Consider the following 23777-nt stretch of genomic DNA (forward strand, 5'->3'; position numbering starts at 1 on the left):
ACAATGACGCTATGGCCTCTGCTCTATTAACACATTAGATTTTGCAACTAACATCGTTCTATCATTTCAGTTATGTTACAGTTTATGGAAATTTTGTTGCTTGGGATTAATGTTCTCATTAAAATTTCTCAAGATAGTGAAACACTATTATGTTGTAGCAAATATAAATGACTGAAGCAGTTATCTCCTGTCCCGTCTTTATTCGTGGGTGTTTCCAAGGCTTTTAAGTCTCATGGGGTCTCCCGCTCTGGTGGTCATGTACTAGAATTGGAAAATTAAACGAGACTTACTTGTAAGTTGAAGTTTAATTGAGGTTCTATCACATGTCAAACAGAATCAGGATCTATATGACTACTTATTCTCATACAAGGACTGTTCATATTGCGAAATCTGATCGGATAAGTCACTTTTTTTTTACTTACGTGACAGCATTATCCGCTGCCGCTTTAATGTCGTGCCACGCAAACGCTTAGAAAAAATGCAACCTTGCTTAATCACAAGACATCATATCACAAAAATCCCTATCAAACTGAAAATTTTGGGAAAAGATAAGCCCTCAGCGCAAAATTCCAACTTCTTCCCCATGGAATTTTTATTTAGATTAACTCAAATAGAGAAGAGGAATATGTAAATATGAAAATATGTTGCGGTTTTGGTGAACTTCTAGAACAGCCGGTCAACATAAGATGCACATTTTCTAAAATTCCACCCAACAATACACAAAAAGCGGACTCAATTATTTACAAAATTTACCGGGCGTCTTCAACCCATGATTGACGCCTGAATTGAACACTTTGAAGCTCTTTCATGCTTGATGATGCCATTAAACAGTCTTCAGCAGAGGAAAATCTTCACAGCCATCAATGTTTCTAGCCGATTTAGAACTGCTACCCTTGAAATAGTATCGTGATTTCCATGTTTAATTTTCTGGAAATGTTTATAGAATTCAGAAGAATATCTGAAGCTTAATTCCCTACTCCGAGTTTTCACTTATGAGAATGTTTAGGATAAAATGCTATCTTATGGTCATTGTAAAATAAATGTTGGAGTGATTATGCTTTGTTTTTCTGTATTGTTACAGCAGAGTTTGAATTTTAATGAAAACGAGGATGGATCGTGGTGGTCAGAGAAACCTTTGAGAATCAAAAAATACGCTTCGACAACTAATTTTCTGCAAATTTCTGACAATTATTTATCCTTTTTGGACATTTCAATTGAAGGCAATGCTTTATGCACTAGTGTGTATTACAGACCTACAGACTCACATAATTACTAGTCAAATGAAATGAACGGGAGGTTTCAGTTTGGTGCACAGTTATTATATTAGTAGGTGGATTGACTGTCCTCTTTTCCCTGTGAAAAGTACTTGTAGCATAAGCAGCTTCAGTGTCAAAACTTTCAATTGTAATTTCTCGACTGAGTTTAAAGTAGCCAAGTAGTCTAAGATTATGGAAGCATCCCATATTTTGCTGTACCGAAGTTGAGATGCTCGCTTTTCGAAAACGCCTTTCATAAAACGTACTGTGAGTGGATGTGAACCAAAAATTTCCACACTCTTTCATTTGTAATATTGATGAGAGAGCTGATCGTGCAGTATTCAGAGTCGAATAACCAAGACCATTTTCATATAGTTCTGCCAAGAGATCTAGAGCTTCATTGATTTGTGGGGAATAGCAATCCACTTGTCTTTTACGACAAAAGTCGATCTTTTTCTGGATGTAGATTTTATAATGTTTCCTATTTCCAATCCGTCAGGAAGCCATAATGATGTCTGCAACGTTGCTAGAAAGGTTGTATTTTGCAAAGGAATTCCTGATACAGGACACATCATCAGTTTGAGTTTCTGCCACAGTGGGTGTGGTTACGGATTTCCCATGCGTAGAATTGGTTTCTTGTCTGGATTTATGATCCAAGGATGTTTGTAGAGCTGCTGCAGCATAAGAGAGAGCCATGGCTCGCTGGGCCATTATGGTACAATCAATATTCCTTGTGACTTGTCTTTTTTTATCTTTTGAGGCAACGTGGACTCAGGCTAAAGGGTGGAAAGGCATAAAAATTGTAGGTATGCCAATTAACAGAAAATGCGTCAACAAAGGAACATCCAGGATCTGGTTTTCAGGAGTGATAAGTGTCAAGTTTATGATTTAGCCTTGTGGCAAATAGGTCTATTTGAGATCAGAGTATTCTACTGTGATATCACGGGAGACTACAGTGTTGAGGAACCACTCGTGTGTAACACGAAAATGCTGAGACCGTGTTCTTTAGTATCAAAATTAGATATTCCTTCAGGGATATGGAGAGCAGATACCTACAGTTCCCGTGCAGTTGCCCATTCCCACAGTTCTGTGGTTAAATTGTCAAATTCTAGTGACTTAGAGCCTCCCATATTATTATTAGAAGCCAAAGCTGTGGTATTGTTCCCAGCTGAAGCTGAATATGTGTCCTTTTATTGTTCTCGCCAAAGAATTTCAGGCCAAGTAATGCTGCCTGGAGTTCTAAGAAAATAATGTGCTTGAGGCTTCAGATGGGGTCCACCTTCCTCCAATCCTCTAACCCCTTTTTTTGAAGCATCTGACTGGATAATCAGTGAAGTTGTGGGATGTGATATACATTTCTTTGCATGTGGTGCGTTCGCGATCCACCACATCAGCTCGTGAATTGATGCCTCTGATATCTTCATCGGAGCATTGAAATTACCTGAACTATGCGCATTTGTTGTATCATGATCAAGTACTCTATAGCGGAGGGTCCATACTTTGCCCCTTGGAAAAGTGAGATAATGAGTCCAATTACCCTGGCAACATCTAAAATCAGAGGTGTTTTCTTTTACACAAGTCGATTACAAGCTTTGACAATCTTTTCTATATTTTCTGGTGTTGGTAAAACTCTCCTATTAACTGAGTCAATGATAAACCCAAGGAATACCAGCTTTTGTGTGGGGAGAAATACAGACTTGTGAGGGTGGATGTAAAACCCTAGTTCCGTGAATAACCTGGCTGTGCATGCAATATTTTGCCTGCATTCCATTATGCTATCCCCTTAAAAATAGGAGTCGTCAATATAACCAACACTTATATAGCCCTGATTGTGCAGGGTTGAGTAAACAGGCTTGAGCAGCTGAGTAAAAATAGCCTAGAAAGTCCATCTGGGAGGCAGGCATATTTATGAAGGCAGCCTTTAAATTCAAACTTCAAAAAGAATCGGTGGTCCTTGTGTATAGGCACCGTATAGTAGGTGTCTTTTAAATCCACAGATGTCATGTTACAACCTGGTTTAATAAATTATACATTATCAAGTATGTCCGTCTTAAAGTGGTGGTACTCCACTGATTTATTAAATTCTTTCAGGTTAAGACTCACGCGAAACAACCCGTTAGGTTTAGGTCTAAGGACAATTGTAGATATGAATTCACCCGGTGCGTGATATGATAGTCGAATTACCCCCTTTAAAAAGGAGGGCTGCAATTTCTTTTTGAACAATTTGTCCTTGACTCTTGAAAACAATAGGTCAGTAACGTGTTTGTACAGGCGAAAGGTTTTCTTAAAATGAAAATTTTACGCCAGAAACATAGCCTAAGATGTTTGTGTCGCTTGTTCTCTTACGCCAGTAGAGCATAAACTTTCTAAGTGTGCTGCTTACCTCAGTAGTCATTGTTTGTTTGTGTTCCCCTCTTTTTTCCTGCTTCGAGGGGAGCTGCCCTTTGACAAAATATCATTCTTTCCACAATAGGGAGCATAACGGTTGTTTCCGTAGGCTTTCAAACACTAAAGATTCGCTTATGTCGCTTATAGCTACACAGTACTAGTGTGGAGGATGAAGGGCGAACTTCCCTAATAAGTTTGTTAGCGTCTGTAATATCCTTGGCTTACTTCGATAGATCTCCGAAGAGATACTCTGATGCTTGGTCAACTGGTGAACTGCTGCACAACGCAGCATAGTCCTAATAAAGATAATTTTTCACCGCTCGACAGCGAGCAGTATCCAAGTCGTGATGACTTTGAATCGTGAGCGCCATGCTGTCAGTCATAAGCTTGATCAGTTCTTTGTTATCCTTGAGCTCAGATAGTAGAATCAGGCCTGTGGCTTTCACCATGACAACAAGGCCTGCCACAAGTGTATTCTATGATTTTTGGGTCGTTTGTCCTGGACGAAACACATATTTGATTCTAAATGAGAGGATTCACACGTGGCGTCCTCAGATCCGTCACGTTTTGTGGTCGAGGGTAAAGGTCGACCTTTATCTGGATTTTCGCCTCGGAAACTTTTCTTTCAACAGAGACTTTGCAATGCCTGCCAGATCCTCGCTGGCAGCTGGGCCAGTTTTCTCACTGGTGTCTAGGTCTCGAACTATGTCAACTAGAATACTTGGTTTTGTTGGCGTGTTAGCTGTCAGATGTGCCACTCGCTCGTTCAATGACTCAGTGTCATTTGACTCGACGTTTTCCCTTTCTGAGGATTCTTCAACAAAGTCCACCGGCTCGCTGATGCTCAGTATGTTTTTATTCATCTTATTCATCTTCTGTAAGAGAGCAGCAAACATTGTACCCGTATCTGGAGGACCTGAAGGACCTGGAGCGTTGGTGTCTTGCTCGGTGTCAGACATGCTCGTTTCGGCGGGAAATCGTCTGACCTCAGCTTCCTTGAAGTGCAAGTAGGAAACAACCCGGCAACGGTTGATTTCTGATACTGCCAACTACGTTGACTGTTTTGACGGCGTATTCGAGGTTTGAATAAATGAATGAATGAATGAAACTTTATTTAACCTCGGGTTGATGGGGTTGGTTGGACCCCTAGCAAGGAAAATATGCTAATAAGCTAAGAAAACAGACCTTAAAACTTATTTACAGACTAAATCTTAAAAAAAACATGACAGCTATTTTGCAATAAAAAAGCCTAATTACTAAATAGATGATGATCAATTACTAAATTAAATTCAGTTACTAAATAGATAAAATTTAATCAATGACAAGATAATTGCTAGAAAGATAATATAGAGAATTAGCTGAAACCTTAGCTGTCGAACTGCTTTTTTAAAGGTTGAAAAAGTGCTCATGGATCTCAAAGAATCAGAGATATCGTTCCATGTAAAAGCCGCCAAGTACTTTACTGAGTTCTTGCCAAAACGAGTCGTATTGGGTTTCGGTACTTGCAACTTGTTAACCCCTCTCAGGTTTTTGATGTTGACTCTTAACCTAAATAGGTCTCTCAGATATTCAGGTGGATAATTGTTCATTGACTTGAATACAATAGTTAACAAGTTCTGGATACGTCGATCCACAAGACTGTGACCAATACGAGAGGCGCGTTCAATGAATTTTCCATAGATTATATAACGCACAGTTTACCGACTCAAGTAAAGCATGACTTGCCAGTGGCTATTTCTATCGTCCATGTATTTGCGTCTTAAACGAAGCCGGTTAGGGGATGTCCAGAGATAATTATGTTACAAAAATAAGTTTTCTTTATGCTGATGATCTCGAATACCCTTGGAATTAATCGTCGACATATGCACTGAGAAGGATGGAACTCGTTTGAACCTTTTGCCTCACCGAATTTTCTCGGCAGTTTTGTCTGAAGATCTTTTGCACTCGTATAACTTGTAGAAGTAGCAATCCCTACCAGTTTCTAACACGCAGTAAGACTTGAAACTCGATGCTATCTGAGTCCCATGCGAGTATTCTAGTCTAGATTTTCCTCTCATTTTCCTTTCATTCAGGATTTGTTGGAGAGTTAGATCATACTTCGACTAGGTTCACGTGTAACCACAGTCATGTAGATTTAAATGAAAGATTCGGCGAGCGAAGCTATGAAATAAGTATCCGAGCTATGTTAACATTGAAGAATGCTGTTTCGCGATTTTGCATTCTAGCTATGTTTTTTGCTGGTTTCAAAAGTCCTAAGCATCAAAGCTACAGGAATTTAGCAGCCAGAGCTTTCTTGTACACGCATATTAGCTACTATTGGACTTTCTATTTAGCTTCTACCACGCAATAGTCAAGCCTGTTTTATCGTAGTGCCACCGGCATAAAGTTGGCCAACCTGCCCTAGGTTTTTTTTCATAACATTTCCCTTAAAGGCTGGTAGTTTCGAAAGAAACTGTTTGGGGCTGCGTCGGTGGGAGTGATTGTTCATTGACTTGAATACAATAATTAACAAGTTCCGGATACGTCGATCCACAAGACTGTGACCAATGCGATCACACAGAGTGCTAGTTTATGAAGACTCATTCCTGTACAAATAACGAAGTGCTCGGTCATACAACATATCCAGTTTCTTACTGTCAGACTTTAAACAGTGATGCCATATGGACGAACAGTAATTAAAATGAGACATTATAAAAGAATTAGGAGTTTGGTCCGAAACGATAAGATATTCTTTAGTCTACAAAGAACATCAAGCTGCTTTCCAACTTTCTTACTTATTTTGGTGATGCGTTTCCCAAAATTCAGGGAATTGTCCAATGTTAGCCCAAATAGATCTATTGTATCAAATAGTGGTAATGCAACACCTTCAGCAAATAGTGATAACTTGACGATTGGTTTTCGTGAGAAAACCATCGCCTTCCATTTTTCAGGGTTAAAGATCATCTTGTTGTTACGAAACTACTGACACTCAACCACAAGTTCTTTATTGACAACATGTTCGACAACAGCTGGATCAGTATCAGCAAAATACAGCTGATTATCATCCGCATAGTTGGACAACTTCGCCTCTTTGATAAAATAAAATAAGTCATTTATTAAGATATTAAACAATAAGGGGCCCAAAACAGAGCCTTGGGGAATGCCACTATTTACATATGATATATCACTTGTAACGTCCTCTACTCGAACCCACACCATTGCCTGCGATTTGTTAAATAGCTCTTCAGTAAGTTTAAACTATGGGTAGAAACGCCATAAGCAGAGAGCTTCGCAAGTAACAAGTCGTGTGGTACCAAATCAAAAGCTTTACTTAAGGCCATTCAAAGAGACCCTACTACAAATTTCTTATCAAGAGCTCCTTTCCAGTCCTCGATAAGATTTAACAACACGAACTCGGAACTGTAACCTTTTCTATATGCCGACAAGAACTTAGACAAATGCAGGTCGAAGTAGTGAACAAGCTGCTTCTGCACACATCTTTCAAAAACCTTGTCCAGCAATACTAGGATGGATACAGGTCTATATTTGGATTATCTCTCTTGAAGATAAGACAAATCTCCGCCATTTTCCAATCGGCAGAGACACAAGCATTATCAATAACAGTGTTCACCAGATGTGCAACAGGAGCAGCCAAAACTGAAGCTCCATCCCGTAAGACACGAGCAGGAATTTAATCATGACCAGTAGCTTTATTGGCAACATTAGAATTACTATTATGCTCATCACCCACATTTTGAATAACAGAAAAATAGTTGTTGAAGATCTCAGCGACTTCTTTCTTGTCAGTCACTAGTACGCCATTCTCCTTAAGATGAAAAGACCCTTCATTGTTATTTAGTTTACAATGCATGAAGGGCTTAATTGTATGCCAGAATTGTTATGGATCACCTTTGGCACTGTCTGCTCTTGACCGTAGATAGTTTGAAATCTCCCTACGTCTTAAAGATGAAGTAAGATTTCGCTGTAGTCTGTATTTCTCCCAGTCCCCAGGATCCTTGGTCTCAAAGAATAATTTTCTTAGCTTGTTACGGTGACGAATGGAGACAAGAAGTTCAGGTGTCATAAATGGCACATGTTGACGCTTAGATATGGATCTTTTCACTGGAGCATGAACGTCCAGGGCGTCGGATAACAATTTTCCCCAAGCCAAACAAATGTCGTCGGGGTCATCAAAAATATCTGCAACATGGAAGGGGACTGTGGCAATGTCAGCTGAGAACAGTCCTGGGTCATAATGCTTGAAGTGGCGCTTTAGAACTGCTCCAGGACTGAATCTTGGACACTAACCTTAAAACAGCGTAAATAAGACTATGATCACTCAGGCTAACATAAAAAAACTCCTGAAGTAAGAACAGAGCGTGGCTTGTTCGTAAGAATTACATGAATGAGTGAGCTGGATTCCACCACTACACAAGTTGGTACTCTAGTCAAGTTGGTTAGACCATAAACATCCATCAAATCTATAAGAGTTTTGCCCTCTTTAGCACCCTTGTCAGGCCGGGAGAGGTCGCAGTTTAGGTGTCCTATTAACAGAATACTTTCGTAACGTTGAGTTGACCGGAGAAGAATGTTGTTAATTTAGTGTTCCCATGTAGTTTTCAGCAAGCCAGGTGGTCTGTACATTCCGGTAACAAGTATCTTTTTTGTTCTGCTGGACGTTTGCACACACAGCGAAATCTATTCAACTTCATGACCCTCCAAGTCATGTATTCTATTCACAATCAGCCCTCTCCTAACGTAAATGAACACTCCACCCCCAAAACGGTTACGATCCTTGCGATACAAGCGGAATCCTTTGATGTAAAATGCGTAAACCAGTCTCAAGAAGTGATCTTGCCAACGATGCAACTAAGCAATGATCTTGCGCATGCACTGTGCTATTTCATGAGGTCTCCCACTATGGTGGTCGTGTGTTAGAATTAGAAATACGTTCGTAATTCTTGGGCAATTTTTGGCGATGGAAACGCAAAAAGCGCCAGAAGATAGTGAAAACAAAGAAAACAGAAACCACTTTCGTGAGTTTGTTGTGCTACAAACACAGTTAACTTTCTTTCCTGGCTCTCGAAGTAAACAAGTCATTCTTAATTCTAATAAGGCGAAATTCGGTTTTCTTTTTTCACCTTTTTATGGACCTCGACTTCGTCTCGGTCCATAGAAATGCAAAAAAATGACTCGGCCAATATCCAGCCATATCGACCTCACGCTTGATTAATAACACATATATCTTATTAGAAGTTTTGTTGTGTAATATCTCTGAGTACTTTTTTACGACTTGTGCCGTATTTTCACGAGCCCGTAGGGCGTTTCATAATAACAATAACAATAACGAGTAAAAATACTTAGCAATACGACTCACCCAAACATCTCATAAGTTATTTATCATCCAACACGCTAAGTTTTTATTTCAGTGCGGGCGAATTTTGCGGATATTTATTCATTCGGAGTGCATGACAGAAGTATGCGAAGAGGAACGGAATTGGCGCGTTGTCATATTGCTGTTTCTATTTCCTTCAACAAATGATGAAATTTCATTGCCGTCTAACTGCAGTTTTCTTCATTCGATTTATCTAATAAACTTGGATCAATCTTCGCCAGCCATTCCCACTCTTCGTCATCCGAAAAATAATTTATTGTCAGCCATTTTTTTTCTTTTTGTAACTTCACTCCAATTCGTCGCTTGCGCGATGCGAGAAATCCTATCTAACCGGTTATATGGAGTACAAATACAGCGTGATATTTGTACCCGTCTTGGGCATTATTTGTATTTTACAGAGTGCAGTTGGATAATAATGTTGAGTAATCCCTTCTCTCGACGACTTTGCCTTTGGCAAACAATTGCCAAATTATTAAAGAATGAATGAAGCAAACCGTTAATAAATAAATGTCCCGTTCTCAGTTAACGAGAGAAAACCATCACAGCCACTAGCCAAGCGATTAGTTATTTTTCCGTGTTTAAACTGTACAACTACAGCATACATTGAAATGAGCACTGTTTTGGAACTTTGGTCTTTTTATCACTTTTTGAGTCGATTAAAATTTATAGAGGAAAAATTAAATACGGGTGTCAAGCTCTACTTGAAAAAAATGCTATATCAGTTTAGAAGCTAGCACATTTGTCAAATGAAACGGTTTTTGGAACTAATATCTTAAATCATTCAAAACTGCATCGAGACCACAAATTGATTGTAATAATATTCATTAAATTAAAAAATTGTTCAATAATACTTTTCTGATTTACCTAGCCAAAAGAAAACGAACAGAACTTTCAAAGTAACTCATGAAACTGACGGAAGTGTACAATTGCAGCATGCTTTTAGATTAATATGAGATTACATATTCATGTATAATTACGAAACCTTTCTTTGTGTTTGTAAATATATTATTCTATCACGTTGTTCCAAAGTATTTACATTTCTGATCACGCCATAAAAATATGCGCATTACATCGAGTGAATATTCAAAAGATAGCTCGGTTATATTGAGCCGGCATCTTCTTGGTCTGCTAGCTAAAAAGACAACGGAGTGAGATTTTAAACCTAAAAAGCCTCCTCTTGATCTTGATCCAACGTTGGCAAAAAGGTTACCGAGAGGATGAATCTGTGGTTGACACTTCTAACTCTGACAAATGGTGAGTTGGAACATTCGCAGTAAAGGTTTAAAGGACAATTGAGATCGTTTGGATGTTACATCAGGTGTACTTAAAACAAGCCTAGACCGATATCTGACATTTTTTATTCTCCTCATACACCATGTGCTACATATTACCCTGAATTGTTTTTTTTTTGGCTGCTGATTTAAGACGCTAAATTGAATGTCGTGTGATAGGAGTTGAAGTAGAACAAGCCTGTAGCTAACCGTCGTGCATGGCTCGTGATGATAGAAACTTAGAAAAAATACAGGGTTTCTTTCAGTTCCTCGGTAGAGCCATATATACCATTGTACCCTTTTAGGTAATACCCATGTCAAAGTAACATGCTCATTTACCACTACGGAATTTTGCCAGCCTCAGAGGCGCGTTCAATGAATTTTCCATAGATTATATAACGCACAGTTTACCGACTCAAGTAAAGCATGACTTTCCAGTGGCTATTTCTATCGTCCATGTATTTGCGTCTTAAACGAAGCAGGTTAGGGGATGTCCAGAGATAATTATGTTACAAAAATAAGTTTTCTTTATGCTGATGATTTGGAATACCCTTGGAATCAATCGTCAACATAGGCACTGAGAAGAATGGAACCTGTTTGAACCTCTTGCCTCACCGAATTTTTTCGGCAGTTTTGTCTGAAGATCTTTTGCACTCGTATAACTTGTAAAAGTAGCAATCCCTACCAGTTTCTAACACGCAGTAAGACTTGAAACTCGATGCTATCTGAGTCCCATGCGAGTATTCTAGTCTAGATTTTCCTCTCATTTTCCTTTCATTCAGGATTTGTTGGAGAGTTAGATCATACTTCGACTAGGTTCACGTGTAACCACAGTCATGTAGATTTAAATGAAAGATTCGGCGAGCGAAGCTATGAAATAAGTATCCGAGCTATGTTCACATTGAAGAATACTGTTTCGCGATTTTGCATTCTAGCTATGTTTTTTGCTGGTTTCAAAAGTCCCAAGCATCAAAGCTACAGGAATTTAGCAGCCAGAGCTTTCCTGTACACGCATATTAGCTACTATTGGACTTTCTATTCAGCTTCTATCACGCAATAGTCAAGCCTGTTTTATCGTAGTGCCACCGGCATAAAGTTGGCCAACCTGCCCTAGGTTTTTTTTCATAACATTTCCCTTAAAGGCTGGTAGTTTCGAAAGAAACTGTTTGGGGCTGCGTCGATGGGAGTTACGAAATAATTTGGATATATCAACAAAGTTGAAAAGGTAAATTGGCCACCGTAACGGTTACAAAAGCTGACGTTTCGAGCGTTAGCCCTTCGTCGGAGCGAATGACGAAGGGCTAACGCTCGAAAAGTCAGATTTTGTAACCCTTACGGTGGCCAATTTACCATTTCAACTTTGTTGATATATCCAAATTATTTCCCTTAAAGGATCTTTTCATGAAAGTCATTGACAACATCAGCTCAAAACCTTATTTCATTACGTCTCTGGTTGGTTAAATAAATGTCATCGTCAGTTGTTTGGTCAAAAATTTTAAATCTAGATATACTATGCTATACTCCCTTTCAACAGATATACACAAAAACTATTAATGAAAATATAAACTTAAGAGTAGGTTGGCTTTTCAACTTTTCAGGTAGTCCTCCTGAGATGTAGAATTTTGACAAACTACAATGTTTCTTGGGGTGCCTTTTTTTATAGGAATACACAACAAAAATCTAAGTCAACGGAGGTCTATTAATCCATACGTTGAGGTATCCCCCAGCTAGATTGCCAGCGTTGTTATATATTTCATAGTATGCTACTACAGTTGAGGAGAACAATTGATCTTTATCTCGTAATTTACCATACAGGATTTTAAAAATTAATAGTTACGTCTTACAACAGTTCCCTATTGGTTTTGTGTGTGTTTCACTAAGGGTGCTTATTGAAATGTCAAGGATGACTAGTCTACAACTTCCGGCCCCGAGACCAAGAAAAGCTCCAACCGTGCATGACGTCATACAACGCTTTGTTCATTTATTGCACGTTTCTTAGTAAAAATACGGGGAGTCTATTGGATACTGGTCGAAATACAAGTATCGCTCATCATAAATTGTAAAGAACTTCTTGTGAGGGCACTGTGAGATATATACAATTGTTATAGTTAAGTCAAGCTTCCAGCTCGTTCTTCAGCATTTAAAAGATGATGAAAAACATCACGTTCCTGGCGCACGTCAGGTTGTACACAAGCCGATATTTGATGCGATTATTTTACGCAACACATAGCTATAATAGATCTAAAAGCCAATGACTTCCTCTTTCATTACCGAGTTGCAGTTGACTGGAGCACATTTGTTCCTTATTTGTTGCATTAGACATATGTGCGCATGTAGTGTTATTCAAAGGAGCACCCTGAACAGTTTTAGCAAACTAGTACAATTACAAGAAGATTACGATATTTCGTATTTTCAATGTTTTTAAGAAAACCCTTTACTTTTATTCCACCTGTTCTGTTCACTTTGGTTTGAGAAGCTTCCTTAATTTATAAAAAAATCATCGTCATCATTATAAAAAAAGTATTTGCTGGGTTAAACGCTTCTAACATGCGAGGGTCAGGTATGACACTGCAATTTAAGATACGCATGAGCACTTCTTTCCTAATGCTTAAGAATTTTTACTTTTTGTGGGAAATCGCAGAAAGATGAAGATGACGTCAGAAGAAGTGTTTTAAAGGCTTTGTCTTGTTGATGCATCATCGAAATGTAAGCTTAAAATCATTTGTTCTGTAAGAGGAAATCCAACGTAATACTGTGTACCACAGTATTTCCAAACACTAGGCAACAAAGCTTTGCTGAAGCAATGATTGAAGAGGCGACAGAAACGCAGCATCAACCGAAAACTTGTTTTTAAGTACTGAGCCTACTCTGATGTACTCCAAATCCCAAATCCACCTGCAATTTTTTCCTTTTGATCCTTGTTCCAAAATTTCGAACAGATTTTTCCGGTTGGTCAGTTAAATGGGCTCTTAACTTTCAGTACCACGAGTGGTAGAAATAGTCATTCTGGATATTGAAATGGTAACATTCTATATTGGAACGATAAAATGCTGCTTTAGAAATTGCCAACTAGTTTCTTCTTTTTAGCTTTTGAAAGTCTAAAAAACCTAAGTTTTTCAGGGCACAAAATCGAAAAAAATATCCGAAAAATAGCCAAAACCGCAAAAACCGAAAATCCCAGTGTCACCCTCGAGGTATTTGGCTCTTTTGAAATAGCCAAGTTAAGAAAAAGGTTCGCATCCTTGAACATCTACTTCCCCTAATGTCGAGATCGGTTTAATACGTTGCCATGGTGTTTTTTTTTTAATTGATCGTTATTGGCCCAAAAGCTACTCGCTTTGGCACTTTCTCTGACGTAATGAATGGATTTGTTTTATTGAAATACTATTTAGTAGCCCTTGTCTTAAACCTACCGTAAAGGCGCGCTAGTTTGGTGACAAGAGAATACAGTTATAATATTCTCTTGTTTGGAGTTTGATGATGTGTCCATCTAAGGGCCTTTTGCTTATTTACACCTGTGCTGTTAAAACCGGTAAGTCTAAAGTCTATAAATGACGGGAACGGCTTTCATAGACGTGTACCTCTACAAGTAAGGTTCTTTCACAAATATTGCGTCCATATATTGTAAACAGCAGCCGTTGACTGCGCACACCGAAAATGATTTATAAGCGCTAGTGTCATGCAGGCTCCAAAGTTTAGTCTACGTGACGAACTAGCTAAGCTTTGAACGTTTACCATACCAACTTGAAGCAAATCGCGCAATCTCATATCCTTGTATAATGCTAACAAATTTTATTTCGGATATTTCTAAAACTCTTCCCTCACTTTTACCCTAGTGATATTATGTTACATCGCCTGTTATGGATAAGAAAGTTTTCGTGTGAATGGTGTTTGTTAGCGCGGTTTGGGTGCAGATAAGGTGTCCTGCCAAGAATCACAAGAAACGTAACGCAATCGACACAGATGCTGCTCATCGGAATGAAAGAGTAATTGAGGTTACCATGTTTGACAGCCCATACTTTAAAAGGGTTTTAACTAGACTGGGATCCTTTACGAATGCCACCATGAGCGTTCATGAAAATGACGTATCTTAAATCCCTTGGCTACTATTTTTACTATCTCGCGTCAAAACGATCTTTACATGTCGTGCGCTGAGATCGAAACATAAACTGCTGACTTGTCTCAGGAAATGCAAGTGATTTAGATAAAAAATAAAAAAGCAAAAAAAAAAAAACTTTGAGTGGCACGTCACTATATCTGATAATGCTTTTTCAATCATGCTGTCAATAGCACTCTACGGGAACTCTGTTTGACGTGATTTCTACATGCTTTGGGAAAAGTAGGTAACTCTGTGGCCACATCTGTGACTCATTAACACAACTGATAGTTCATTTGCATGTCTGGTCGTGATTGTCAGCATATTTGGTTTGAGTAGTTTCTATTGGTTTATTTAAAATACCACGTCATCTCAACTGATACGGGAGCACAAAAACTATTCACTCGGTCAAGTGGGGTGTAGTCTTCAGCGTTTGACATTAGTTATGAGACGAACTAACTAGAACGTGTGAGGGTGGGCTTAGGAAAGACCATGTCCTCTTCCATTTTCTGCGTCGTAACAAGCAGTGAGTTTCCAATTTTACCAATAACTAGTCAGTTTACTCGAGACTTGATTAAACAGATTAGTTATCAAAACCTTTATTCATCAAGACAAACTCTGACAAACTCTGGTTCTCGTGCAATCAAAGTGACATTTGTCATTGGACGAAAGAAAAACGAAGTCTTTGCAGATTACACTTCCTCATTTCAAGTACAGCAGAAAGACGCCGATGATTTTCGACATTAAGTGGCACTGTAAGGACTAAATGACAAAAGCCTGGATATAGCATTCTTTCGACAATTTTTCTGTTATATATAATAAACTGTCGTTGAAATTATTTGAATATATCAACAAAGCTGAAATGGTAAATTGGCCACCGTTACGATTATAAAAGCTGACGTTTCGAGCGTTAGCCCTTCGTCGGAGCGAATAGGGGAATTGTGGGTTGTGTGTGCTTTTAAAGGCAGAAAAAGGAGCTACGTGATTGGTGGGAACATGGCAACGAGAAAAACACGAATAAATCAGTGGAATTAGTTGAAATTGTTGCTACATGTGCAAAACAGACTCAAGAGAAACTGGTTTAAATAAGTCTGATATTGAATTTTGTATGATTGATATTATTGCAGTTCTGTATAGAAAAACTTCACACTTACTCATGTACGATGTTTAGTCAGCTGAAAACTGACCCTATGAAGTGAGTTTGCATTGATTATGATAGATTGTAATGCTCGGGAATTAATGCTCAGTCAACTTTACCCATTTCAAACCTGGCTGGAGGCGATAACATGTAGTTAAGCCCTGCAATTTTATTTTAGAGAATGCTTTCCTCGTCTCCCCTTCGAATTCATAATGTACATTATTTGATTCGATTTTGAGCTTAAAATTCTATAAATCATTTAAGGTCTCAATCAATAGAGTAAGTGCAATAATAACTAGCAAGGTTTCTGTCTTAAGTATAGACACAAGGGTTTTACGGCAAACAGTGCACGGTGTTGTGTTGGGGAAGAATGTTTGTCACTTGTCATAGTGTAGATGTTCTTAAATATTTAGATTCTATCTTTGATAAGAGCTCCCGTATTTAGACGAGCCCGCAGGGCTCATCAAAATATAAACAACGAGTAAAAATACCTAGCGATACTACGCAACAAAACGGCTAATAAGAGATTTATTATCCAGCACGCCAAATTGTTGTTTCAGTGCGGGCGAATTTCGCGGGTATTTCTGGAGTAAAAATATCGCGTGATATTGTACTCGTTTCCCACGTTACTTGTTCTCTACGAAGCACAGTTGGATAATAAATGAAATTTACTGTAGGTAGACAATGACACCGACTTGTCATGGGTGACTTCTCTATAACTTCCGCCCTGCACTGCTAATTTCTCGCTCATCGCACGCAATAGAAATCATTGATATTGCTTTCCTTTTGAAGCTGAAGAAAGGATAGAGCATATTTACATTTTTTTAGAACCCTTAGAATTTTATTCGCAAAGCCCGCTTTAGATGATTATTTATCAAATGACCTATCTTGGCGGCTGAGTCATTGCATGTGTGGACATGTTGCTCCATAGGCGTTGCGACAATCAGCTCTGTGGTTGTCTTCTGCACGTCTGGGAAAACAATGCGGAACCTTCTCTAGCTTTTGTGAGGCACATGGCTTACCTATATATTTCTAGCCGTTTTTCAGCTGCAACATTTGAAATGATATTTTCCATGTTTAATTTTCTGGAAATTGTCTGGAATCAAGAAGAACATTCAAAGCTTGATTCCTAAATCCGAGTTTTCGCTTAAGAGAATGTTAAGGGTAAAATTCTGTCTTTGTAAAATTAATGTTTTATTGAATATGCTTTGTTTTGCTGTATTGTTACAGCAGAGGTTAAATTTTGATGAAAACGAGGGTGAATCGCGGTAGTCAGATAAACCTTTGAGAGTCAAAAAATACGCTTCGACAACTAATTTTCTGCATTGCTGACGGCCTTTCATTGCGGCCAGATAATAAGAGAGTAGGGCGCTCTAAGATTGGAGCTCCAACATTCAAATCCCTTCGCAATGTGACTGTAAAAATGATCTGATGCAATGATGGACCAACAATCTGAGAAATGACACTAATAAAATTCAACTTTGAAGATGACGTGATACTGTCAGGCAGGCGTCTTTTCTTAACGTAATCAACGGATCTTATATTTTAATGCTGATTTGTTTTTAATGCCGATGACGCAAATGACTGAACGTTCATCGAGGTAACCGATTTGTTTGAATTTTTTCCTTCGTAGTTTTGATATCTTGTGCCCTGCTGACTGGCGCTCAACACAGTAAGTAGACACCTCTCAAATAAAAACTGCCTTTATGCATCTTGAAAGCTAACGTTTTCAGCTGAATGGAAGCTATATAAATTCATATTTGTTTCATTTTTGTACTGTTTGTGTTTGTTCGTTCCACTATCTTCTCGAAGGAGAAGCTTTTATTGCATTAGGCACTTAGAGGGCCAACCCGTTATCTAATACAACATTTAGTTGGGGATTAAGCTGCTATTTCTTGCATAAATATGAATAGCTTTTATTTTACGTCTCTAGGTTGTAACTTCAACCATGGTTTGTGTCATGGCTGGACACACGTTTATAACCAGGATGATTTTGATTGGACTAACCAGCACGGTTCCACTCCTTCGTACAGTACAGGACCATCCTCTGGCCATGGAGGATTTGGTAAGCACGTTCGTCCTTCGCCTTTCTACCTCAAACGTTCTGCTGAGTGATCAATCGAACGCTGAATATGAATGCTCGTTTTTGTAGAATCCAATTGCAAGTTCTCTATTTGACTCACACTCCTGAGCAAGATTCGGGACAAAATATTGTGGTGTGAGTCTCCAACTGTGTGAAATGGCTGCATTCGAATATTCTAGAGTGAGTTTTAAAAATATAAAAATATCTTCAAAGACCAGTGAAAAAGTAGGTTTACTTTTGTTACAAATGGATAACGGATGCATTGCAGTGCAAAAGGTTGATGATTCTAGTACTGACGTTTTTTCTTTCCTCCAAAACAGCACATGACTAAATACAAATTTTATTTGTGTCTCTATGGTACGTGAAAACGGACCTTAATCTATCGTTTTAACGTTTTCCTATAGGGAAGTATATGTATATAGAGACATCGCTACCTCGGAAGCTTGGGGACAATGCCATACTTGAATACTCTGTACCGAGTAACGATGAGGGGAAATCATCTTGCCTATCGTTTTATTATCACATGTACGGAAAAACAGTTAATTCCCTAAATGTCTTCAATGGAGGAACTAAAGTGTTCACGAAATCAGGAAACCAGGGAAATCAATGGTTGAGGGCAAAGATTAGTATAACGACTTTACAAAATACAGTAAGTTGTCTTTCCCCTCAAGATTTTAAGCGTAATTAAGGCTCATTTCTATATGTATGTTTAGGAAAATATCACGTTTATAAACACATAAACTATGGCACTTTTCTTTCCTGGTTTCATAACCTTTTCATTCGTGATCGACTTAAATTGGATTTATTTGCATCACGTGCTTTACGGAAACGCTAGCCTTCGAGAAAACCCTCAATGGTGTTGCGACGCGTGTAAAACCCACGCCCTCCGCTGTTTAGGCCAAAATTCCAATGAAACGCAGACGTAAGTTACGGAAACATATAGAGACAAGTGAAAGGTTGAAAGGAATCTTGCATTATTTATTTAGTGATCAGCATGACAAAGTACGTCAAGCATATAAGTTATTATCAAAACCTCAGACCACTACTGGATTTTAAGTATAACCCAAATTCCTCTTGTCTTTTAGATCAAGTTCGAGGGAATCGCAGGAACTTCCTTCACGGGTGACATTGCTATTGATGACGTATCCCTTGTGCCTGGAATTTGCCAAGGTAAACATGGAGTACACTGAAATGTTGTCTTGCAGTCATTTTTCATTCATCAAGAAAAAGAGAACGAGAGCCTCAAGTTTTTAAAAATAATTTTACAATAGTGACGTGCCTTCTAAGTCACTTAGTTTAAGATACTTATGAAAGTGTTTCCTAACTCGACTAGAGCATGAATGTGTTGAAAGAACATCTGAGTCATCCACACAGGTTTTTGTCTGTCTAAAATGTATACTTTGATGGCGGTTACATTATGGTTCGAAGATCTATGTTTGTTCAGGAAAATAACTATAATCATGGCATCTGAAACTTACCCACCAGTGTATGCCTTCAAAATCTAGTTCGAGACATTTTGAAATGTGGAACTTTATACTACTACCGATGTTTATCAATTTTTCAGAATGCAAGGAGATCTTGAACCAATCTTTTGGAAGACTGGACATAAAATACACGAAAAAATTTGACCCTTACTGTAAATGGGTGATCAGAAACGGTGGTATTGGTAAAAAATTTGCTGTTATTTCGATCCATCAAGCGTACTTTGGCTACTACAGGTAGGTTCGACATTCATGTTACTTCTTTCAAGTTTGTCTTAAAAAGTCTACAATTAATGGCAACAATATGAACATACAGGTCTATACAATGTCAGATCTGGTTAAGCGTCTGACCGGTTTTGATGTGCCTTAATGTGGCATGCGGTTCAGACTAAATCAGAGCTTTCGATTGACAGCAATTATGTTCGCACGTTTCTTTTCTACTCTGGCTACTCGAGGCCTCTAGTCTAAGCAAAACTGAATAGAGTCTCTACATGTTACGAATGAAAAACTTCTATATGTGCATGCTTTCACGGTCTGTATGTTGTCCCTTAGCGAATATGTCAAAGTGTTTGATGGAAATGGAACAGAGGTTCTGTCCATAGATAGATGGGATTTGTCGTTGAAGAAACGTTTCCAAGAAATTTCATTTGGATCTTCCGGAAATATTACGATTCAAGCTTCACTCGCTTATAGTTGGAGTTATTTCAAAATTGACTACGGTATTGTGAATCAAGGTTTGGATTCAGGTGAGTAAAAATGATGAAAAAGTAAAACATTATATCCCATTTCATCGATGCAACTGCGATTTCAGTTTTACAATCATATACGTCCATTAGTTTTAAAAGATAGGAGACAGTTTACAAAATACTCATCTTTTCCCTATGATGTCAACAACGATCATAAGTTGTCTCACAAGTTCTCTTGCATCAGCAATCTTTAAAAAATTGATTTTTCTAAGCAAACAGGCTTGGCAAACGAGAGATGCACGCCATTTTAGGACTGAGCAAAGAGGATGGTGACATCTTCCGATAGATAAATACTGATTGAGTGTTTCATTAACCCACGACTGCAATTATTTGTAGCTCGACCGCTGGCTAACTGGAACCTAACTGTCCCGAACAAAACCACCGCAAGTATTCGAGTAGTGTGGAATAACCCAGTTAATTTGTTCAGCTATGGAAAAAGTTTCTACGTCGCCATTGCTGAAAGACTGATGAACGGTAGCAGCGTATCCAAGAGAATATTACTACCTGGATACACAACATCATCCGAGATAACAAAGCTTGACATCTACACGGAATACAGCATTTACGTCATATTCGTGGATAGCAGTGGCTCACCTTTTAAAAGTGAAGTTTTTGTCACCATCACCGAAGAAGGATGTAAGTAAGCTGGAGGAGAAGCAACTAGCTACCTAATGTAACGACCGGTGCAGTGACGCCAGTATCACATACCTTTGTTGTGTATCAACTAACATGCTAAGTATAAGAAAGTTGCTTGTTATCTTTAAAATTTTAAAGGCTGGGCATGAAAAAGTTCTACCCTCGGTTGTCATATCGTCGACTTGTAAAACTAAAAGTGCAGTAAAATATCGTCTTACGAACCTGATACAAGGGATATAGGTACGCATGTGCTCAAATGTCATTAGAGAGGTTACTCCTGAAAAGCGATGACCTCCTCATTAAATAAGTTGCTGTCACTATCTAATTAGAAAGGACTTTTTTCCATTATCGGTTGAGGTATATTCCGACCCCCAACTAAGACGTCCTAACATATGCGATCATAACCCTATACGAACAATTTCAATTTTTATTATTAAATAGCTGGAAGCTCCCGTGGGAAAGATAGGGCCATCTTACTCGCTCAGGATTACTTCTTCTCGGTCCATTAAAAAAAATAAAACGCATAAAAAGAACCCCGCCAATATACAGCCATCTTGACCTCATACTTGGTAATCAACGCATATTTATTCTTTTATTCAGTCCCGAGTAGAGCGCCAAGTGGCGTACGAGTGACAAGCGTAGACTATACAACTGACCTGCTAGTGGAATGGAATTCCCTATCTCAGATCTATGCAAATGGAAAGATATTGGGCTACACCACATACTATAGAGAATACAACGATTGGTATTCCCCGCATAAAACTATCAATACAAGTCGTCCTTATCCAACGCAATTAGTGTTGAAAGGACTGAAACCGGCTGAAAGATATCGTGTTGCAGTGGCAGCCTTCACATCCAAGGGACGTGGACCGATGTCATACTATACTTACGGGACAACGGGTGAGATAATTCATTTGTGTTACATGGAAGAGCAAAGTATTATTTTTAGCATTTTCTGAATGAATAGTAGGTCTTATACTTTTTAAATTATACATGAAAAGGAATTTTTTGCTGAGAGTCAAATTTTTTCAGTTAGCATAATTTATTCCATGCTGACTGGAGTAATCCAAAACCAAATGCCTTGGGCCTTGGACAAAACAAGGTGAAGCTTATATTGTACAACCGTAGAAACTATTTTAGCCTGAACGTACATAACCCCACTGAAAAGGGATCTCCAGCTTTTAACGATTAATAACTATTTAATCAAGGCTTCTTGTAGCTCAGACCCAGAAAGAAAAGCAAAACAAGTTTTTTATATACTCGAAAATGATTCATAATGTGAGCAGGAATAATCTCTTATTGCCTCTTGTCTCTCCAATACTAGGTTGTTCTCAAACTTTACGAGAAGCTTTTGGAGAAATAAAATATTCACCAAACAACTACTATTATCTCCGCTGTTATTTAAGCATCAAGAGTGGTGGTATACCTGAAGCCATAGCCATAGTATCTGTGCAAGAAATAAATCTCAGATACTGCAGGTACACAGAATAGGTTTCTTTAAATATTTTTCAGGAAAAGCTGATACGTTGTTTAACATGAATCCTTTCATTTTGAAAACAGTACATTATTTACATGTATTCGGTTTTTATTTTACTATAACCAATTGTGTTATTATTAAAGCTTTCCTGAATTATTCGTCGGTTCGATTTTCTTTCTTTCAGTCTTTCGCTGTTATTTTTGTAATTTCCACCATTTCATGCACATTGTATTTTTATTCATTAACCATTTGTTTGTCCACTAAATTGTTCACAAACAACAAACTTTTATTAGAATCTGGTCTTTTCCTCTTTCCAAAAATAAATCAGATGAATAGTAAGCTTACAAACCCAAAAGGCACCATTTCAGATGAACGTTGGGAGAAATGTAAGGTTTTTCCCCTAAGCATCTTCACTAATCTTTTTAATGATTTCTTTCGAATGTTTTAGCGATTACGTAAAGATTATCGATGGAAACGACACCGATGTTTTATATCATAATGGCTGCAAGGAACAATTTGCTCCAGAAATCCTCTTTGATGTGCATTTTGGCTCATCCAATAACATATCAATTCAAGTGTCCGCAAGCAGTTCAAGCAGCAGTATCAAAATAGAGTACGCCATTGTAAGGCAGAGCCTAACCTCAGGTAAGTTTATTTTATCAGCCACATAGTTTTTTTTCTTTCTTACCCACTTTTCAAGATAAAAATATGTTTGTTTTATTCGTTTTCTTATTACTCCCTTCCACTCCTAAATCTAAAGTTTCCCACCGTCTTGACTCATTTTGCGCTCTTTCCAATTGCTGAATACTGATGCAGCGTTACACCTCTACTCTGGCTGCTGTTTTTGTGAATTCTCTTGTGGGAATCGGTCACCACTACTACTACTTTTGGTTACGCTACTACCATTACTACTACTACTACTACTACTACTACTACTACTACTACTACTACTACTATTACTACTACTACTACTAATACTACTACTACTACTACTACTACTACTACTACTGCTGCTGCTGTTACTACTACTACTACTGCTACTACTACTACTACTACTACTACTACTACTATTACTACTACTACTACTACTAATACTACTACTACTACTACTACTACTACTGCTGCTGCTGTTACTACTACTACTACTGCTACTACAACTACTACTACTACTACTACTACTACTACTACTACTACTAATACTACTACTACTTCTACTACTACTACTAATACTACTACTACTACTACTACTACTACTACTACTACTACTACTACTTCTACTACCACTGCCACTATTACCCCTACTTCTGCTATAAATATTATTTTTCTTACAACCACTAAAACACCACTAATAGACCTTCTACTACTACCTTTACTACTGCTACTGTCGTTGTTTGGGTAATAAGAATGGAAATTCTACCCCAGTGAGAATAGATAAATCTGCGAGGTGCGAACAATAATAGAGGAGAACACTAGAGTGTCAATGCAGCAGGATGATAATCGTTGAGATTGATAAGCCTTTCTTTCGTAGCCGTTGTCGTCTCCGGATGGAACATATCTGTATCAAATCCTGACTCATCTGGTGCCACACTTCAGTGGACAAGCCTCGATGCCAACGTAAATCACCAAGCAAATTTTTATATCATTGAGGTTAAAAGTCTGGATGGCTTTCCGCTGGATGTCCATACTGTTCCAGGAAATACCACAACGTCAGTCATAAAGCGACTGAAACCTTCTACAAAGTATCGTGTGGTCGTTTATGGAGTTGATACCAAGGGGCAGCCCTATATGAGTTCACATAGCTTTCTTACAACTTCGAAAGGTATGGGATATT

At 38.3% G+C, this 23777-nt stretch overlaps 1 protein-coding gene and 1 pseudogene across 1 annotated transcript in view; one reads left to right on the top strand and one right to left on the bottom strand.

The window, feature by feature from the left end:
• Positions 1 to 3647: 3647 nt before the first annotated feature.
• Positions 3648 to 4540, bottom strand: LOC148728368 (uncharacterized; annotated as a pseudogene).
• A 9164-nt stretch (positions 4541 to 13704) lies between these two features.
• LOC148728369 (uncharacterized) overlaps positions 13705 to 23777 on the top strand; it is a 39926-nt gene continuing 29853 nt past the window's right edge. The window contains exons 1-12 of the mRNA XM_088724949.1: positions 13705 to 13821; positions 17157 to 17195; positions 17457 to 17588; positions 18011 to 18255; positions 18692 to 18776; positions 19171 to 19324; positions 19640 to 19833; positions 20170 to 20469; positions 21070 to 21369; positions 21794 to 21947; positions 22395 to 22591; positions 23475 to 23765. Of these exons, the coding sequence (XP_088581075.1) occupies positions 13767 to 13821; positions 17157 to 17195; positions 17457 to 17588; positions 18011 to 18255; positions 18692 to 18776; positions 19171 to 19324; positions 19640 to 19833; positions 20170 to 20469; positions 21070 to 21369; positions 21794 to 21947; positions 22395 to 22591; positions 23475 to 23765 (2146 nt within the window). The 5' untranslated portion in view covers positions 13705 to 13766. The remainder of the gene's footprint in view (positions 13822 to 17156; positions 17196 to 17456; positions 17589 to 18010; positions 18256 to 18691; positions 18777 to 19170; positions 19325 to 19639; positions 19834 to 20169; positions 20470 to 21069; positions 21370 to 21793; positions 21948 to 22394; positions 22592 to 23474; positions 23766 to 23777) is intronic.

Source organism: Stylophora pistillata, chromosome 6, assembly GCF_964205215.1.
Source record: "Stylophora pistillata chromosome 6, jaStyPist1.2, whole genome shotgun sequence".
Classification (NCBI taxonomy): domain Eukaryota; kingdom Metazoa; phylum Cnidaria; class Anthozoa; order Scleractinia; family Pocilloporidae; genus Stylophora; species Stylophora pistillata.